Below are 16,398 nucleotides of genomic sequence, written 5' to 3'. Positions count from 1 at the left end.
CAGGCTCCCTACAGAGCCCAGGGGAGCCCTGGGCAAATATCTGTTCTGATTGTCAGGAATCCCTGCATTACAGGGAGGAAGAGGGAGGTGATGAGAGCAGAGAAGGGAGGGGGGTGGTTCCACCCAGAAGAGGGGAGGTGACCAAGAGTGCTCCCGTGAAAAGGCTGATTAAAGGACCTTCCTCAGGAGGACTTTTTGGAGGGAAGGTGCAGGTCCTGAAGCCAGGGGCTGGACTGAATGAGCCCTAGGAGTCCCCTTCTGGTCCCAAGATTAACCAATCTATGGAACACAGAACGACACTTGTTTTATTCCGGTATGTTTTGTCTGTGGGGGGATGAGGAGGGTGTGCTGGTTCACCCTGGCTGGGAGCCCTGGGCAGCGGCAGAAGGGTCCGGAGGCCTCTTCCCGCTCCAGCCCCTCCAGTCTACCAAAAGGGTAGAGAGCGGCCTGGATCAGGAGCAGAGAGGACAGAAGTAGAAGTTCACTGGAGCAGCCCGGGAGAGGCCTCAGAGTACCTTGCCAGGGTTCATGATGTTCTTGGGGTCCAACGCCACCTTGAGCAGCCCCATGACCTCGATGCCCACACGGCCGACCTCCTCCTGCAGCAGCTGGCGCTTGCCCAGGCCGATGCCGTGCTCCCCAGTGCAGGTTCCCCCCAGGGCCAGGGCTCGCCTGGGCACAGAGAAGACACACACTCAATCAGAGTAGGTGGGTAAGCGGCTACCGGACGCTAGGATGAGGACTTTTTCTAGTCCCTCAGCTGCTCGGGGAGAGCAGGCAGATAGGGGCGGGGGGGCCCTAGGACCCAGAAGCTGAAGCCCACCCTGACCCCACCCGGGTTCCTCTGGACCATGGGCCTTGCCTTGGGACGGGCCAGGGTTGGGGACAAGCGCTTAGTACAGTGCTCTGCACATAGTAAGCGCTCAATAAATACGACTGAATGAATGAGCAAGAAAGGGGCCCTCGGCTTCCCTAGCCTGGCCCTGGAACCTTGGGCCCTGCTCCCACTCCTCAAGCCTGGAGGTCCTGGAAGGAGTGGGTAGTTTCACACCCCATACCTGCCCAGCTGCTCCACAAACTCTTGGACCCTGCGGCGCTCGTCTGCGTCCTCAGGGTCAAACACCATAATGCAGTGAAAGTTCCCGTCTCCCACATGCCCAGCGATGGGGCCTGGGGAGGAGAGTCACAGTCAGTCCCCACCAACTCGGTGCTTCCTGCCTCCCTCGGCAGGGCTCCCTTCCCAACATATTGGCCTCCTCCTTCTGCGCCACCCCCCCAGGCCCTGCACAGCCCCTGCCTGTTCTCTGGGGTCAGGACCCTCTCAATCCTGCTGTCAGGCTGCCACCTCCAGGGCTCCCAAGCTCTCTTGATGGTTGGGGGCTGTGGGAGCTTGGGGAGCTGGGAGGGGGGCAGACCTGTGAGTCCAGATGTCCTCAGATCTTCTTTGGCCTGCACCAGGATTTCCGGGAGCTTCGAGATGGGGACACAGACGTCCGTGGCATAACCCTGGGAGCCCGATGGAGGTAAGTCAGCAAGGCAACAAACCATTCTACTCTGCTCAGTCCCCTCCTTGACCCTTATAGAAACTTGGAAGTGCCCAGGGAGGGGTCTCGTTTAGGAGGTACTGAGGCTGATTCCCAGGGCTGCCCCGTGATCCCTTGCAGGGACCCAGTTCTCAGAAGGGGTAGGGACCGCCCCCAGACAGTGCCAGAGGCGAGGGCAGGGCAGTTGCTCCTCGCTCTCACCCCTCTCTCCAGTGGCCAGGACTCCCTCCCCAACCTCCTCTCCCAAGTGACCACCCTCTGGCAAGCCCAGCCCAGACTCACCCTGCAGCCAGGGCGGAGGGCCAGGGCTGCGTACCAGGCGTTGTGGCGGGCAGCCCAGAGCCGGCTTCGCTCCTCGGGCTCCCTCGACCAAGCGAAGTCCGAGCCGCCGTTCAGCTGGGTGATCTCCTCTGTGGGACCGGACCGGGTCAGGCTCCCTCCCCCAACACCCAGCTGGCCTCTGACCATCCCTCCTCCTCCCCCTTCAGCTGGGAAACTCTCTTCACCCCAGCTCCTGCCCCTCACTAGTCCATTCCCCTCACCTTCTCCTCCTCCTCCCCGGCTCAGGCTTGCCCGGGGCCATGCTCCTCAGCATTAGGGCCCCCGGCCTGCTCGCCTCCATCTCTCTCCTCAGGATTCTCTCCCAGAACCGAGGGGAGACCCATCCCCACAGAGAAACCAGAGACATAGACCCAGTAGGGCCCAAAAGGAGGCCTGGGGCCCAGTTCATCCCAGTCCATGCCAGCCCAGACGCAGGGAAAAACCATGGCCTAAGGACCCGAGGATGGACCAGATTTGGAATGGACCACTGGATCTGACCAAGTGGCAGCGAGCCATCCTGAGAGCCCTCGGGTCCCGGGTCCCGACCCAAGCTAAGCCAATACAGCCCAAGGCACCTGTGGCCCAGGCTCAAAGCCCCTTTCTTTGCCGGGACACCATCCCACCGCCTCTGCAAAGGAAGATTGCGGCTCTTGGCTGGGCTGGTGGGGGTCCAGTCCGCCCCTCCTCCCAGTCCCCCCCAACACCCTGACCCCGCAGTCACAGGCCTAGGGCTCTCGTACCTGTATTTCGGACCTGCTCCTCTAGGCCCTGATGGGAGCCGTGGAACTCCAGAAAGAGGGTAGGAGCCACGGGATAGTTCAGGCCGCTGTGTCGGTTGCAGGCGTCCATCATGACATCATCTAAGAACTCTGGGGCGGTGGGGACAGGGGGAGGCAGAGAGGAGAAAGTGGGGGTCAGTTCCCTGGGGCCTCTGAGGGCAAAATCTTCCTGCTTCCCCATCGCCTGCTCAGCAATAACACAACTCCTTCCTCATGCCTGGCCACTCCTTCTCACCGATGCGGGCCACCGGGATCCCAGACTGAAGGACTTGCACGGTGCTGTCCACTGCCGCCTGGGCGCTCGGAAAAGAGCAGACCGCGGCGACGGTGGATTCGGGGATGCCGTGGAGCCGCAACGTGGCCTTGGTGATCAGCCCCAGGGTCCCCTCAGAGCCCACAAACAGACCCGTCAGGTGGTATCCGGCAGCACTTTTCCTGGACCGGGGAAGAGGCTGGAGTCAGAGATGATGGCAGGGGAGAGGAATGAGGTGCCCATGAGGCCCCACAGCAATCCCTGGACCCTCCGACCCCCTGTACCATGTGGCCTTCCCTTTCTCACAGAGTTAGGGTTGCTAGAAGGTGATAGGAGGACATGGGCCCCTGGGCTTTCAGAAGCGGGGCCCACCCACTAGCTAGGCTGCTGGACAGGCTGTGGGGACTCATGATCCCGCTCCCCTGCTCCCCTTGACCACTGGCCCCCCGGCTCCCCAGCCTTGCCCCTCACCGAAAGTGGCGGCCCTGGCCGGCTGTGTGCAGGATGCGCCCGTCGGGCAGCACCACCTCCAGGTTGAGGACGTTCTCCCGCATGGTCCCGTATCGCACCGCGTTGGTGCCCGAGGCACTCGTGGCCGCCATGCCACACAGGGAGGCGTCGGCTCCAGGATCTGCCAAGGCACAAAGCATGTGGCTTTGGGAGGAAGCGGAGGGCAGTGGGGGCACTGGGAGGCACACAGGGTGACTGCAGTGGCCCCCCAGCAGGTAGCAAGGCACCCCGGCGGGCTGAGACTGAGGGGAACCTGGATGGGGTCTGAGGTTAGGGCCAGTTCTGGGTCCACAGAGCTTGGGGAGGGGCGAGGAGATGAAGGTAAGGTACGGATAGTTGGGGGAGAAGCATACTGGTTAAGATCCACTGGGGAGTGGGACCAGACACCCAAAGCCCCTCTAGCCCCAGCACCCCCCACCCTCAGAGCCGTACCAACAGGGAACCAGAGGCCTTTGTCCCGCAGGTATGAGTTGAGGGCTTTGCGGGTGACGCCGGGCTCCACGGTCACCGAGAAATCTTCAGAGTTCAGCTCGAGGATGCGGTCCATGCGAGTCAGGTTGAAGCAGACACCACCCTAGTGGAGTAGGCAGGAAGGCAGATGCCTAGGGCTGCCCATCCAGAGCAGCCCATGCAGGGCCATTCCCGGGATTCCTGTTTCAGACAGCCAGAGCCGATGCTCTGGTCCGGGGGACTATCCCCGCTCGCTACATCCAGCCCATCAAGGAACAGCAGGAAACCAAAGGGGTCTTTGTCACTCAGGCCAGGCCAAGCCCAGACTGTGTAGTGACCACAGCTCAAAAATCCAGAAAGAAGACCCTTCACCCACTGCGTCCGCTCCCACCAGGCCCGCCCACCCAACCTACCCTCACGGCGCTGACGCCCCCCTCAAGGCCTGTGCCGGTGCCAAAGGGGATGATTGGAACATCACAGCCAGAGCACAGTCCAGCCAACTGGCTGACCTGTTCCACATTCTGCGGCCAGACCACCACATCTGGGGCGCTGCATCTGTTGGGAAAACATGAGGCTGGAGGAGTTGGGCCTTTTTTTATGGTATTTATTAAGCGTTCACTTACTATATGTCAAGCACTGTTCTAAGCACTGGGGGAGGCACAAGTTAATCAGGTTGAACACAATTCCCGCCCCGCATGGGGCTCCCAGTCTAAGCCTGCCACCCTCATCCCCAAAGGGAGCTCTCGATAGATCTCAAGCCTCCAGATAATATCCAAAATGACAGAGGCATTTATTAAAAACTATGTGCCAAGCACTGGAGTGGATACAAGATAACCAGATCCAACACAGTCTAACTCCCACACAGGGCTCCTGGCCTAAGAAGAAGTATTCCATCTCCATTTTACGGACGAGGAAACTGAGGCTAAGAGAAGTAAAGGGATTTCCCCAAGGTCACTCGGCAGACGAGTGGCAGAGCCAGGATTAGAATCCGGGTCTCCTGAGTCTCAGGCCTGTGCTCTTTCCACTAGGCCATGCTGCCCGTAGAGGGCAACTCAGCAATTCCCTGGGAAGAACGGGAAAACCAGCCGCCAAGATCCGAGTACAGATGGTAACAGGTAAAACCCCAAGCCAAGGCTTGGACCCAAATCCAGGGGTACAACAAGGCTCCCTGCCCCTCTGGCCCTCAGCTTTCCTTCCCTCCAAAATGGAAGGCAAAGCAGGGCTCTGGAGATGGGGGGAGGGCATGCTCACAGGACATCCTGAGGCGTTTTGGGGTGTGGATGCAGAGGGATATGAAGACAATTTGGTCTCAGGGAACAGGAGATGAGGAAACAGGGGTGTCATCACTCCAAGACTCCTAATTCCCCTGAGAAGTTGAAGCTCGAAGCGGGGAAGGGATGCAGTGAACAAGGGGTCTGGGAAGCCAGGACTGGGGGGCAAAACTAGGACCAGAAGCCATGAGTCCTGACCCCACCTACTGAGTCTGTACTTCCTGCTCAGGTCCAAGGCCTCTCTGACCCTACTGTTCTCTAGTAACCTCGGTGGGGTGGAGATCCAGAACCTCTCGTCCCCATCCTGGTACCTGTGCATGGATTCATCGTGGCCATGCTGCTCCCGGACAGCGGTTGCCGTAGACACGTTAGAGCTTCCTACCACCTCCTTCAGGGCTTCCACGAAGTCCCCGTTCACCTGGGCCTGCGGAATTCAGCACATCAGAAAGGCGGAGTCTGGCATGGGGTCGGCCACCCCCTCTTCCATGGGAGGAAGGACAAACTCTTGTGGGCCTGGGAAGCAGCTGGACATCCTCGGTCAATCATATTTATCAAGCATTTACTGTGTGCAGAGCACTGTACTAAGCACTTGGGAGAGTACAATATAACAGAGTTGATGGGCACATTCCATGCTTTTGGGGAGAAATATCTGATCTAAGAACACCTGCAACCTGCAGCCATCCGGAACTGGTGTTTCCCAGAACAATAATTGGGGCTGAGCTTATTTTGGGGACTGGCTTCTCTCCCAGATTCCGGGCCATCTTGGGGCAGGGAGGGAGGTCCAGGCTGTCTTGGGGAGGAGCGATCTAAACTGAAAACGTAAACCATCACTCCCGGGCATCTTGGCAGACCCACGAATGTGGTCAGCAAACTGGTTTGGGTTCTGAAATCAGTTATGAGTTCTCTAGGTGTTCTGGGACGACGGTGCAGTTCAAATAATACCCTCTGCTCTCCCAAGTAAGAATTCAAGAAATAGCTGCAAGGAGCATTGTTTCACTGCTTAAGATTGCTGCCGAGTATTTTGCTCCTGCATTTTTCTTGACCAATAGCTTTAATTACATCAATTACTCATCTGAAAACAGGTCATTTTCCTTTCAACGCACGGTTGTGAAAGAACGGGCCATTCATTCATTCATTCATTCAATCGTATTTATTGAGCGCTTACTGTGTGCAGAGCACTGGACTAAGCACTTGGGAAGTACAAGTTGGCAACATATAGAGACAGTCCCTACCCAACAACGGGCTCACAGTCTAGAAGGGGGAGACAAACAACAAAACATGTGGACAGGTGTCAAGTCATCAGAATAAATAGAAGTAAAGCTAGATGCACATCATTAACAAAATAGTAAATATGTACAAGTAAAATAAATAGAGTAATAAATCTGTACAACCATATATACAGGTGCTCTGGGGAGGGGAAGGAGGTAGGGCCGGGGGGATGGGGAGGAGGAGAGGAAAAAGGGGGCTCAGACTGGGAAGGCCTCCTTCCAGGCTGGTCTACCTGCCCACAGGGAGACACTCCCGTCTCCCCCAATTAAAGCCAGGGCCGGCACTCCCTTGGCCAAGTCTCCTTTCCACGGAACATCATTCAGAGCTCCCAGAAGTGGAAGGCAGCTGGTGACGCTCAGTGAAGTCCCCATTTCGCAGCCTGCCAGCTATGCTGATGCCGAGTTTCGAAGATGGCATCCAACAACCTGGGAGAGGAGGCCTCGTCTCTCACATTCCCGGGTCTTAAACAAACACCTTCGATCTTTCGTCCCTGAAATCAACCTGCAAGCTTTCCTTTTCCTCCGAGGACCCACTACAAAAACAGTCTGGTTCCGTGGAGAATAACTAAGCCAAGGATGTTGGTTTTTGCCCTCGCCACAAATAGCCAATTCCCATTAAAAGGCAAAAGTTTTATTCCAAAAGAGACTCCAACAACTGCTGGGAAGATCCCTTGACTCTGATGCACATCATATTAATCTCCCTGGAAGACTTGAATTCCTTTTCAGTCACCCTGGGCTCCTGCTTCTCCAGGCTTAGTTATTCTGCAATGATGCCTAAGCCCAGGTAGCCAGGTGAATTTTGTTACCTGCCTGCTGACTTGGACAATCTATTTCAGTTTGCTTTTTTTTCAAGATAGTATTTGTTAAGCACTTACTATATGACAGGCACTGTACTAAGTGCTGCAACAGACACAAGATAGTCAAGTTGGACACAGTCTGTATCCCACATAGGGCTCGCAGCCTTAATCCCCCTGGTGCAGAAGAGGGAGCTGAGGCACAGAAAAGTTAAGTGACCTGCTCAAGGTCACACGGCAGAAAAATGGCCAAGACAGGATTAGAACCCAGGTCTTCTGACTCCCAGGCTTGTGGTCCTCCCACTAGGCCATGCTGCTTCAAATAGATCTCCTCCAGAAAGCCTTCCCTGACTACTCTCTGGTCTCCCCATTCTATTTCCCTCCCTGGTGCATCACCTATGCGTTTACATCTGTACACCCTCGACACTTTGGTACCCATCCTACCCCCACAGCATCTCCGAACACATGCTTGAAGTCAGTGCTCCCCTTACCTGTAATTAATATCAGCATCTGTCTTCCCTGCTATCTTGTACACTCCTTAAGAGTGGGGATCATGACTACTAACTTCCAAATGCTTAGTTGTACAGGGCTCTGCACACAGTCCAGGCTCTAGACTGTAAGCTTGCTGTGGGCAGGGAATGTGTCTGTTACATTGTACCCACCCAAGCACTTAGTACAGTGCTCTGCACACAGTAAGGCGCTCAATGAGTACTATTGACTGACTGACCCAGAGTGAAAGGTTAGTCAAGAAGTCTTGGTATTTATCCCCAGGGCTCTCTTCATATAGGGCTCTCTATATTTTTAAATGGTATTTAAGCACTTACTATGTGCCTGGAACTAAGTGTTGGAGTAGATATGAATTAGGTTGGTCACAGTCCCTGTCCCACATGGGGCTCACAGTCTTAATCCTCAGGATACAGGTGAATAATAATAATAAGTAAAAATAATAACTGTGGCATTTATTTTTTTAATGGCATTTATTAAGCACTTACTGTGTGCAAAGCACTGTTCTAAGTGCTGGGGAGGTTACAAGGTGATTCATTCATTCAATCGTATTTACTGAGCGCTTACTGTGTGCACAGCACTGTACTAAGCACTTGGGAAGTACAAGTCGGCAACAGATAGAGAGGGTCCCTACCCAACAACGGGCTCACAGTCTAGAAGGGGGAGACAGACAACAAAACATGTAGACAGGTGTCAAAATTGTCAGAATAAATAGAATTATACCTATATGCACATAGTTAACAAAATACATAGAATAATAATAGAGTAATAAATCTGTACAAATTTATATAAGTGCTTTGGGGAGGGGAAGGAAGTAGGGCGGAGGGAGGAGATGGGGAGGAGGAGAGGAAAAAGGGGGCTCAATATGGGAAGGCCTCCTGGAGAACGTGAGCTCTCAGTAGGGCTTAAAAGGGCTTAAAAATATGGAATGCCTCACGAATTTGCCTGTCATCCTTGTGCTCTATTACCAACGGGCTCTCTGGCCCTCTACCTCAACTATCTTGTTCCCAAACCCCCACTCACGTCCTCCCTCCAGCCTGGAATTTAAAGCTAAATTCATTCAATCGTATTTATTGAGCGCTTACTGTGTGCAGAGCACTGGACTAAGCGCTTGGGAAGTACAAGTCGGCAACATATAGAGACGGTCCCTACCCAACAGCGGGCTCACAGTCTAGAAGGGGGAGACAGAAAACAGAAAACAAAACATGTGGACAGGTGTCAAGTCATCAGAATAAATAGAAGTAAAGCTAGATGCACATCATGAACAAAATAATTAGAATAGTAAATATGTACAAGTAAAATAGAGTAATAAATCTGTACAAACATATATACAGGTGCTGTGGGGAGGGGAAGGAGATAGGGCGGGGGGGATGGGGAGGGGGCTGAGTGTGGGAAGGCCTCCTGGAGGAGGTGAGCTCTCAGTAAGGCTTTGAAGGGAGGACGATGTGCAGAGGGAGGGCATACCAGGCCAGGGGGAGGATGTGGGCCTAATCCGGTTGGACACAGTCCCTGTCCCACAAGGGCCTCACACTTTTAATCCCCATTTTTCAGATGAGACAACCGAGGCCCAGAGAAGTGAAGTCTCTTACCCAGGGTCACCCAGGTTCTTCTAACTCCCAGCCCCATTTTCTAACCACCAAACCACGCTGCTTCCCCTCCTTCCCCTCAGTTCCCAGGCTCCTCACTCCAGGTGAACCCCGAGTTCCTAGAGGGGTGGCGGGCACACGTCTCCCCCTTCTAGACTGTGAGCATGCTGCTGGATAGGGACCATCTCTATATGTTGCCAATTTGGACTTCCCAAGCGCTTAGTCCAGTGCTCTGCACACAGTAAGCGCTCAATAAATACGATTGAATGAATTGTATGTATTTATTTATCTATTTATTTTACTTGTACATATTTATTCTATTTATTTTATTTTCTTAATATATTTTGTTTTGTTGTCTGTCTCCCCCTTCTAGACTGTGAGCCCGCTGTTGGATAGGGACCGTCTCTATATGTTGCCAACTTGGACTTCCCAAGTGCTTAGTACAGTGCTCTGCACACAGTAAGCACTCAATAAATCCGATTGAATGAATTGTACATATTTATTACTCTATTTTACTTGTACATATTTATTCTATTTATTTTATTTTGTTAATATATTTTGTTTTGTTTGTCTCCCCCTTCTAGACTGTGAGCCCGTAGTTGGGTAGGGACCGTCTCTAGATGTTGCCAACTTGTACTTCCCAAGCGCATAGTACAGTGCTCTGCACACAGTAAGCGCTCAATAAATACGATTGAATGAATTGTACGTATTTATTACTCTATTTATTTATTTTACTTGTACATATTTATTCTATTTATTTTATTTTGTTAATATATTTTGTTTTGTTGTCTGTCTCCCCCTTCTAGACTGTGAGCCCGCTGTTGGGTAGGGACCGTCTCTAGTTGTTGCCAACTTGCACTTCCCAAGTGCTTAGTCCAGTGCTCTGCACACAGTAAGTGCTCAATAAATACGATTGAATGAATTGTACGTATTTATTACTCTATTTATTTATTTTACTTGTACATATTTATTCTATTTATTTTATTTTGTTAATATATTTTGTTTTGTTGTCTATCTCCCCCTTCTAGACTGTGAGCCCGCTGTTGGGTAGGGACCGTCTCTAGATGTTGCCAATTTGTACTTCCCAAGCACTTAGTACAGTGCTCTGCACACAGTAAGCGCTCAATAAATACGATTGAATGAATTGTACGTATTTATTACTCTATTTTACCTGTACATATTTATTCTATTTATTTTATTTTCCTAATATATTTTGTTTAAGCGCTTAGTACAGTGCTCTGCACATAGTAAGCGCTCAATAAATACGATTGATTGATTGATTGTTGTCTGTCTCCCCCTTCTAGACTTTAAGCCCGTTGTTGGGTAGGGACCGTCTCTCTATGTTGCCAACTTGTACTTCCCAAGCGCATAGTACAGTGCTCTGCACACAGGAAGCACTCAATAAATACGATTGAATGAATTGTACGTATTTATTACTCTATTTTACTTGTACATATTCATTCTATTTTATTTTTTTTGTTAATATATTTTGTTTTGTTGTCTGTCTCCCCCTTCTAGACTGTGAGCCCGCTGTTGGGTAGGGACCGTCTCTATATGTTGCCAACTTGGACTTCCCAAGCGCTTAGTACAGTGCTCTGCACACAGTAAGAGCTCAATAAATACGATTGAATGAATTGTACGTATTTATTACTCTATTTATTTTACTTTGTTAATATATTTTGTTTTGTTGTCTGTCTCCCCCTTCTAGACTGCAAGCCCGCTGTTGGGCAGGGACCGTCTCTACATGTTGCCAACTTGTACTTCCCAAGCGCTTAGTACAGTGCTCTGCACATAGTAAGCGCTCAATAAATACGATTGAATGAATTGTATGTATTTATTACTCTATTTATTTTACTTGTACATATTTATTCTATTTATTTTATTTTGTGAATATATTTTGTTTTGTTGTCTGTCTCCCCCTTCTAGACTGTGAGCCTGCTGTTGAGTAGGGACAGTCTCTATACGTAGCCAACTTGTACTTCCCAAGCGCTTAGTACAGTGCTCTGCACACAGTAAGCGCTCTATAAATACGATTGAATGAATTGTACATATTTATTACTCTATTTATTTTACTTGTACATGTTTATTCTATTTATTTTGTTAATATACTTTGTTTTGTCTGTCTCCCCCTTCTAGACTGTGAGCCCGCTGTTGAGTAGGGACAGTCTCTATATGTAGCCAACTTGTACTTCCTAAGCGCTTAGTACAGTGCTCTGCACACAGTAAGCGCTCAATAAATACGATTGAATGAATGAATGAACGTGGCCACTCCATTTTCCAGAGGGGGACTGAGGCAGAAGGGGCCTTCCTGTGGGCCTCGCCTTGGGGCTCCCTAAGGCCTGACCGGTGATGACCTCTGACCCCAGGTGCCCAGGGTCATGGCTCAGTGGAAATGAGCCCGGGCTTTGGAGTCAGAGGTCATGGGTTCAAATCCCGGCTCCACCAATTGTCAGCTGTGTGACTTTGGGCAACCCACAACTTCTCTGTGCCTCAGTTGCCTCATCTGTAAAACGGGGATGAAGACTGTGAGCCCCACGTGGGACAACCTGATCACCTTGTAATACCCCCACAATGCTTAGAACAGTGCTTTGCACATAGTAAGCGCTTAACAAATGCTATTATTATTATTACCTGTAAAACGGGGATGAAGACTGTGAGCCCCACGTGGGACAACCTGATCACCTTGTAACCCCCCCCCCCAGCGCTTAGAACAGTGCTTTGCACATAGTAAGCACTTAACAAATGCTATTATTATTATTATTAACGGGGATGAAGACTGTGAGCCCCACGTGGGACAACCTGATCACCTTGTAAACTCCCCCAGCTTTTAGAACAGTGCTTTGCACATAGTAAGCGCTTATCAAATGCTATTATTATTATCTGTAAAACGGGGATGAAGACTGTGAGCCCCACGTGGGACAACCTGGTCATCTTGTAAACGCCCCCCCACCCACCAGCGCTTAGAACAGTACTTTGCACGTAGTAAGCGCTTAATAAATGCCCTCATCAGCTGCATCAGAGAAGCAGCGTGGCTCAGTGGAAAGAGCCCGGGCTTTGGAGTCAGAGGTCATGGGTTCAAATCCCGGCTCTGCCAATTGTCAGCTGCGTGACTTTGGGCAAGTCACCTAACTTCTCTGGGCCTCAGTTGCCTCATCTGTAAAATGGGGATTAAGACTGTGAGCCCCACGTGGGACAACCTGATCACCTTGCATCTCCCCAGCGCTTAGCACAATGCTTTGCACATAGTAAGCGCTTAACAAATGCCATTATTATTATTATTATTATCATCCTCCCAAATCCTCTTTGCCCTCAGTCTTTACCTTCTAGACTGTGAGCCCGCTGTTGGGTAGGGCCCGTCTCTCTCTGTTGCCAACTTGGACTTCCCAAGCGCTCAGTCCAGCGCTCTGCACACAGGAAGCGCTCAATAAATACGATTGATTGATTGATTGATTGATTGATTTACCTGCCGGCCCCGGGGGTGGTAGCTCCTGCCAGGGCCGAGCCCCCGGCAGGCTCCTCGCAGTAGCTTGAATGCCATGAAGGGGCAAAGGTCAGGGGGCGAGCGGCGGACCGCGCGGAGGACTGCAAGGCTGCCCACTGGGCTACTGTGAGGACGCCCCAGAGGCTGCTGGGGGCCGCCCGCCCGGGGCCCATCCCCTTGGCCAAAGCGGAAGGGCAAGGGACTGGAGGAGGAGGGAGGTCGCTTTAAGGCGGAGCCGCCTGTTAAGGTGGCTCGAGGGTAATAATGGCCTTAATCATGGCATTCATTAAGCGCTTCCTATGTGCAAAGCACTGTTCTAAGCGCTGAGGAGGTTGCAAGGTCATCACGTTGTCCCACGGGGGGCTCACAGTCTTCATCCCCATTTTACAGAGGAGGCAACTGAGGCCCAGAGCAGTGAAGTGACTTGCCCAGAGTCACACAGCTGAAAATGGGCAGAGCCGGGATTTGAACCCATGACCTCTGACTCCAAAGCCCGGACTTCTTTTCACTGGCTGCTTCCCCTAATAATAATAATGATAATTCATCAATCAATCAATCGTATTTATTGAGCGCTTACTGGGTGCAGAGCACTGGACTAAGCGCTTGGGAAGTCCAAGTCGGCAACATCTAGAGACGGTCCCTACCCAACAGCGGGCTCACAGTCTAGAAGGGGGAGACAGAGAACAAAACCAAACATATTAACAAAATAAAATAAATAGAACAGATATGTGCAAATAATAGATATGTACAAAGAACAGATAATGTACAAGTGAAATAAATGGCATTCATTAAGCACTTACTATGTGCAAAGCACTGTTCTAAACACTGAGGAGGTTACAAGGTCATCACGTTGTCCCATGGGGGGCTCACAGTCTTCATCCCCATTTTACAGAGGAGGCAACTGAGGCACAGAGAAGTGAAGTGACTTGCCCAGAGTCACACAGCTGAAAATGGGCAGAGTCAGGATTTGAACCCATGACCTCTGACTCCAAAGCCTAGGCTCTTTTCACTGCGCCAGGCTGCTTCCCCTAATAATAATAATACTAATTCATTCATTCAATCGTATTTATTGAGCACTTACTGTGTGCAGAGCACTGTACTAAGCGCTTGGGAAGTACAAGTTGGCAACATACAGAGACGGTCCCTACCCAACAGCAGGTTAAGCACTTACTCTGCACCAAGCACTGTTCTAGTAAGCGCTTACTCTGTGCCGAGCACTGTTCTAAGCACTGGGGTAGATACAAAGCAATCAGTATTGTCCCACACGGGGCTCACAGTCTTCATCCCTATTTTACAGATGAGGGAACTGAGGCCCAGAGAATAATAATGATAACGATGGCATTTATTCATTCAATCGTATGTATTGAGCGTTTACTGTGTACAGAACACTGTACTAAGCGCTTGGGAAGTACAATTTGGCAACATATAGAGACTGTCCCTACCCAACGGCGGGCTAAGCGTTTACTCTGTGCCAAACACTGGGGTAGATACAAGGTAATCAGTATTGTCCCATGTGGGGCTCACAGTCTTCATCCCTATTTTACAGAGGAGGGAACTGAGACCCAGAGAACAATAATAATAATGATGGCATTTATTAAGCGCTTACTATGTGCAAAGCACTGTTCTAAGCTCTGGGGGGATACAAGGTGATCAGGTTGTCCCACATGGGGCTCACAGTCTTAATCCCCATTTTACAGATGAGGGTACTGAGGCCCAGAGAAGTGAAGTGACTTGCCCAAAGTCACACGGCTGACAAGTGGCGGAGCCAGGATTTGAACCCATGACCCCTGACTCCAAAGCCTGGGCTCTTTCCACTGAGCCACGCAAGCGACTTGCCCCCAAGTCACACGGCTGACGTGGCAGAGGCGGGATTAGAACTCACGACCTCTGACTCCCAAGCCCATGCTCTTTCCACTATCCCACACTGCTTCTCTTAGATAGAGATGGGAAATAGATAACCATCAACCGTGCAGGTACCAGAGTGAAGTTCATGTTTAATTGAGCAATTGGTGATATTCATTCATTCATTCAATCGTATTTATTGAGCGCTTACTGTGTGTAGAGCACTGTACTAAGCGTTCATTGAGCACTTACTATGTGCAGAGTACGATACTAAGAGCTTGGGAGTCTCCCCCTTCTAGACGGTGGGCCCGTTGTTGGGTAGGGACCGTCTCTGTATGTTGCCTACTTGTAGTTCCCAAGCGCTTGGTACAGTGCTCTGCACACAGTAAGCGCTCAATAAATACAATTGAATGAATGAATTCAACAGAATTATCAGACACGTTCTAGTCACAAATTGATTCATACCAATACATAATGTTTACACATTAGAATGGATGCAGCAGGTTTAACTGATCCAGAACAATTATGGCCCCAAAATTGGGTGCTCAGTTTTGTTTTGTTTTTAATAGTTTTGTTAAGTGCTTTCTATGAGCTGGGCACTGTACTAAGCACTGGGGTAGATACAAGATAATAATAATGGTATTTATTAAGCACTTATTATGTCAAGATGAATAGTTCCTAACCCACAAAGAGCTCATAGTCTTAATCCCCATTTTACAGATGAAGTAACTGAGGCCCAGAGAGTGACTTGCCCAAGGTCACACAGCAGACAATAATAATAATTGTATTTTTAAGTGCTTACTCTGTGCAGAGCACTGTACTAAGCGCTGGGGTAGATACAAGATAATCAGGTCCCACATGGGGCTCACAGTCCAAGTAGGAGGGAGAACAAGCATCGAATCCCCATTTTACAGATGAGGTAACTGAGGCCCAGAGAAGCTAAGTGACTTGCCCAACATCACAAAGCAGACAATAATAATAATTGTATTTTTAAGTGCTTACTCTGTGCAGAGCACAGTACTAAGCACTGGGGTAGATACAAGATCATCAGGTCCCACATGGGGCTCACAGTCTAAGTAGGAGGGAGAACAAGCATTGAATCCCCATTTTACAGATGAGGTAACTGAGGCACAGAGAAGCTAAGTGACTTGCCCAAGGTCCCACAGCAGACAAGTGGCAGAGCTGGGATTTGAACCCAAATAATAACAATAGTAATAATAATAATAATGGGATTTGTTAAGTGCTTAATATGGGCCAGGCACTGTTCTAAATGCGGGGTAGATACAAGATATTGGGGTTGGACACAGTCCCTGTCCCACATGGAGCTCACAGTCTTAATCCCCATTTTACAGATGAGGGAACTGAGGCACAGAGGAGCTAAGTGACTTGCCCAAAGTCACACAGAAGGACTAGTGGTGGAGTGGGGATTAGAACCCATGACCCAGGCCCGTGCTCTAAGTTCTAGGCCAAGCTGCTCCTCTGACCCAAATTCTCTGACTCCCAAGCCCCTTCTCTTTCCATTAGGCCAACAGTGGGCTCACAGTCTAGAAGGGGGAGACAGACAACAAAACAGAACATTAGCAAAATAAAATAAATAGAATAGTAAATGTGTACAAGTAAAATAGAGTAATAAATCTGTACAAACATATATACAGGTGCTGTGGGGAGGGGAAGGAGGTAGGGTTGGGGGGATGGGGAGGGGGAGAGAAGAAGGAGGGGGTTCAGTCTGGGAAGGCTGACCCAACAACAGGCTCACAGTCTAGAAGGGAGAGACAGACAGTGAAACAGAACAAGT

At 50.5% G+C, this 16,398-nt stretch overlaps 1 protein-coding gene across 1 annotated transcript; it reads right to left on the bottom strand.

Annotated features, from left to right (window-relative positions):
• Positions 1-284: 284 nt before the first annotated feature.
• Positions 285-12,930, bottom strand: LDHD (lactate dehydrogenase D). Its single transcript, XM_038753977.1, has 11 exons — positions 12,744-12,930; positions 5,440-5,552; positions 4,271-4,412; positions 3,840-3,981; positions 3,369-3,528; positions 2,880-3,079; positions 2,606-2,734; positions 1,827-1,954; positions 1,416-1,506; positions 1,059-1,170; positions 285-672 (listed from the first exon to the last, which is right to left on the bottom strand). Exons 1-11 carry the CDS (start codon positions 12,816-12,818, stop codon positions 507-509), a joined length of 1,458 nt encoding a protein of 485 aa, XP_038609905.1. The 5' UTR covers positions 12,819-12,930; the 3' UTR covers positions 285-506.
• Between the last annotated feature and the right edge of the window lie 3,468 nt (positions 12,931-16,398).

The sequence above is a fragment of the Tachyglossus aculeatus genome, chromosome 11 (assembly GCF_015852505.1).
Source record: "Tachyglossus aculeatus isolate mTacAcu1 chromosome 11, mTacAcu1.pri, whole genome shotgun sequence".
In the NCBI taxonomy this organism is placed as follows: domain Eukaryota; kingdom Metazoa; phylum Chordata; class Mammalia; order Monotremata; family Tachyglossidae; genus Tachyglossus; species Tachyglossus aculeatus.
Note: the sequence above shows the minus strand (reverse complement) of the source record. Positions and strands in the feature narration are given on the sequence as shown.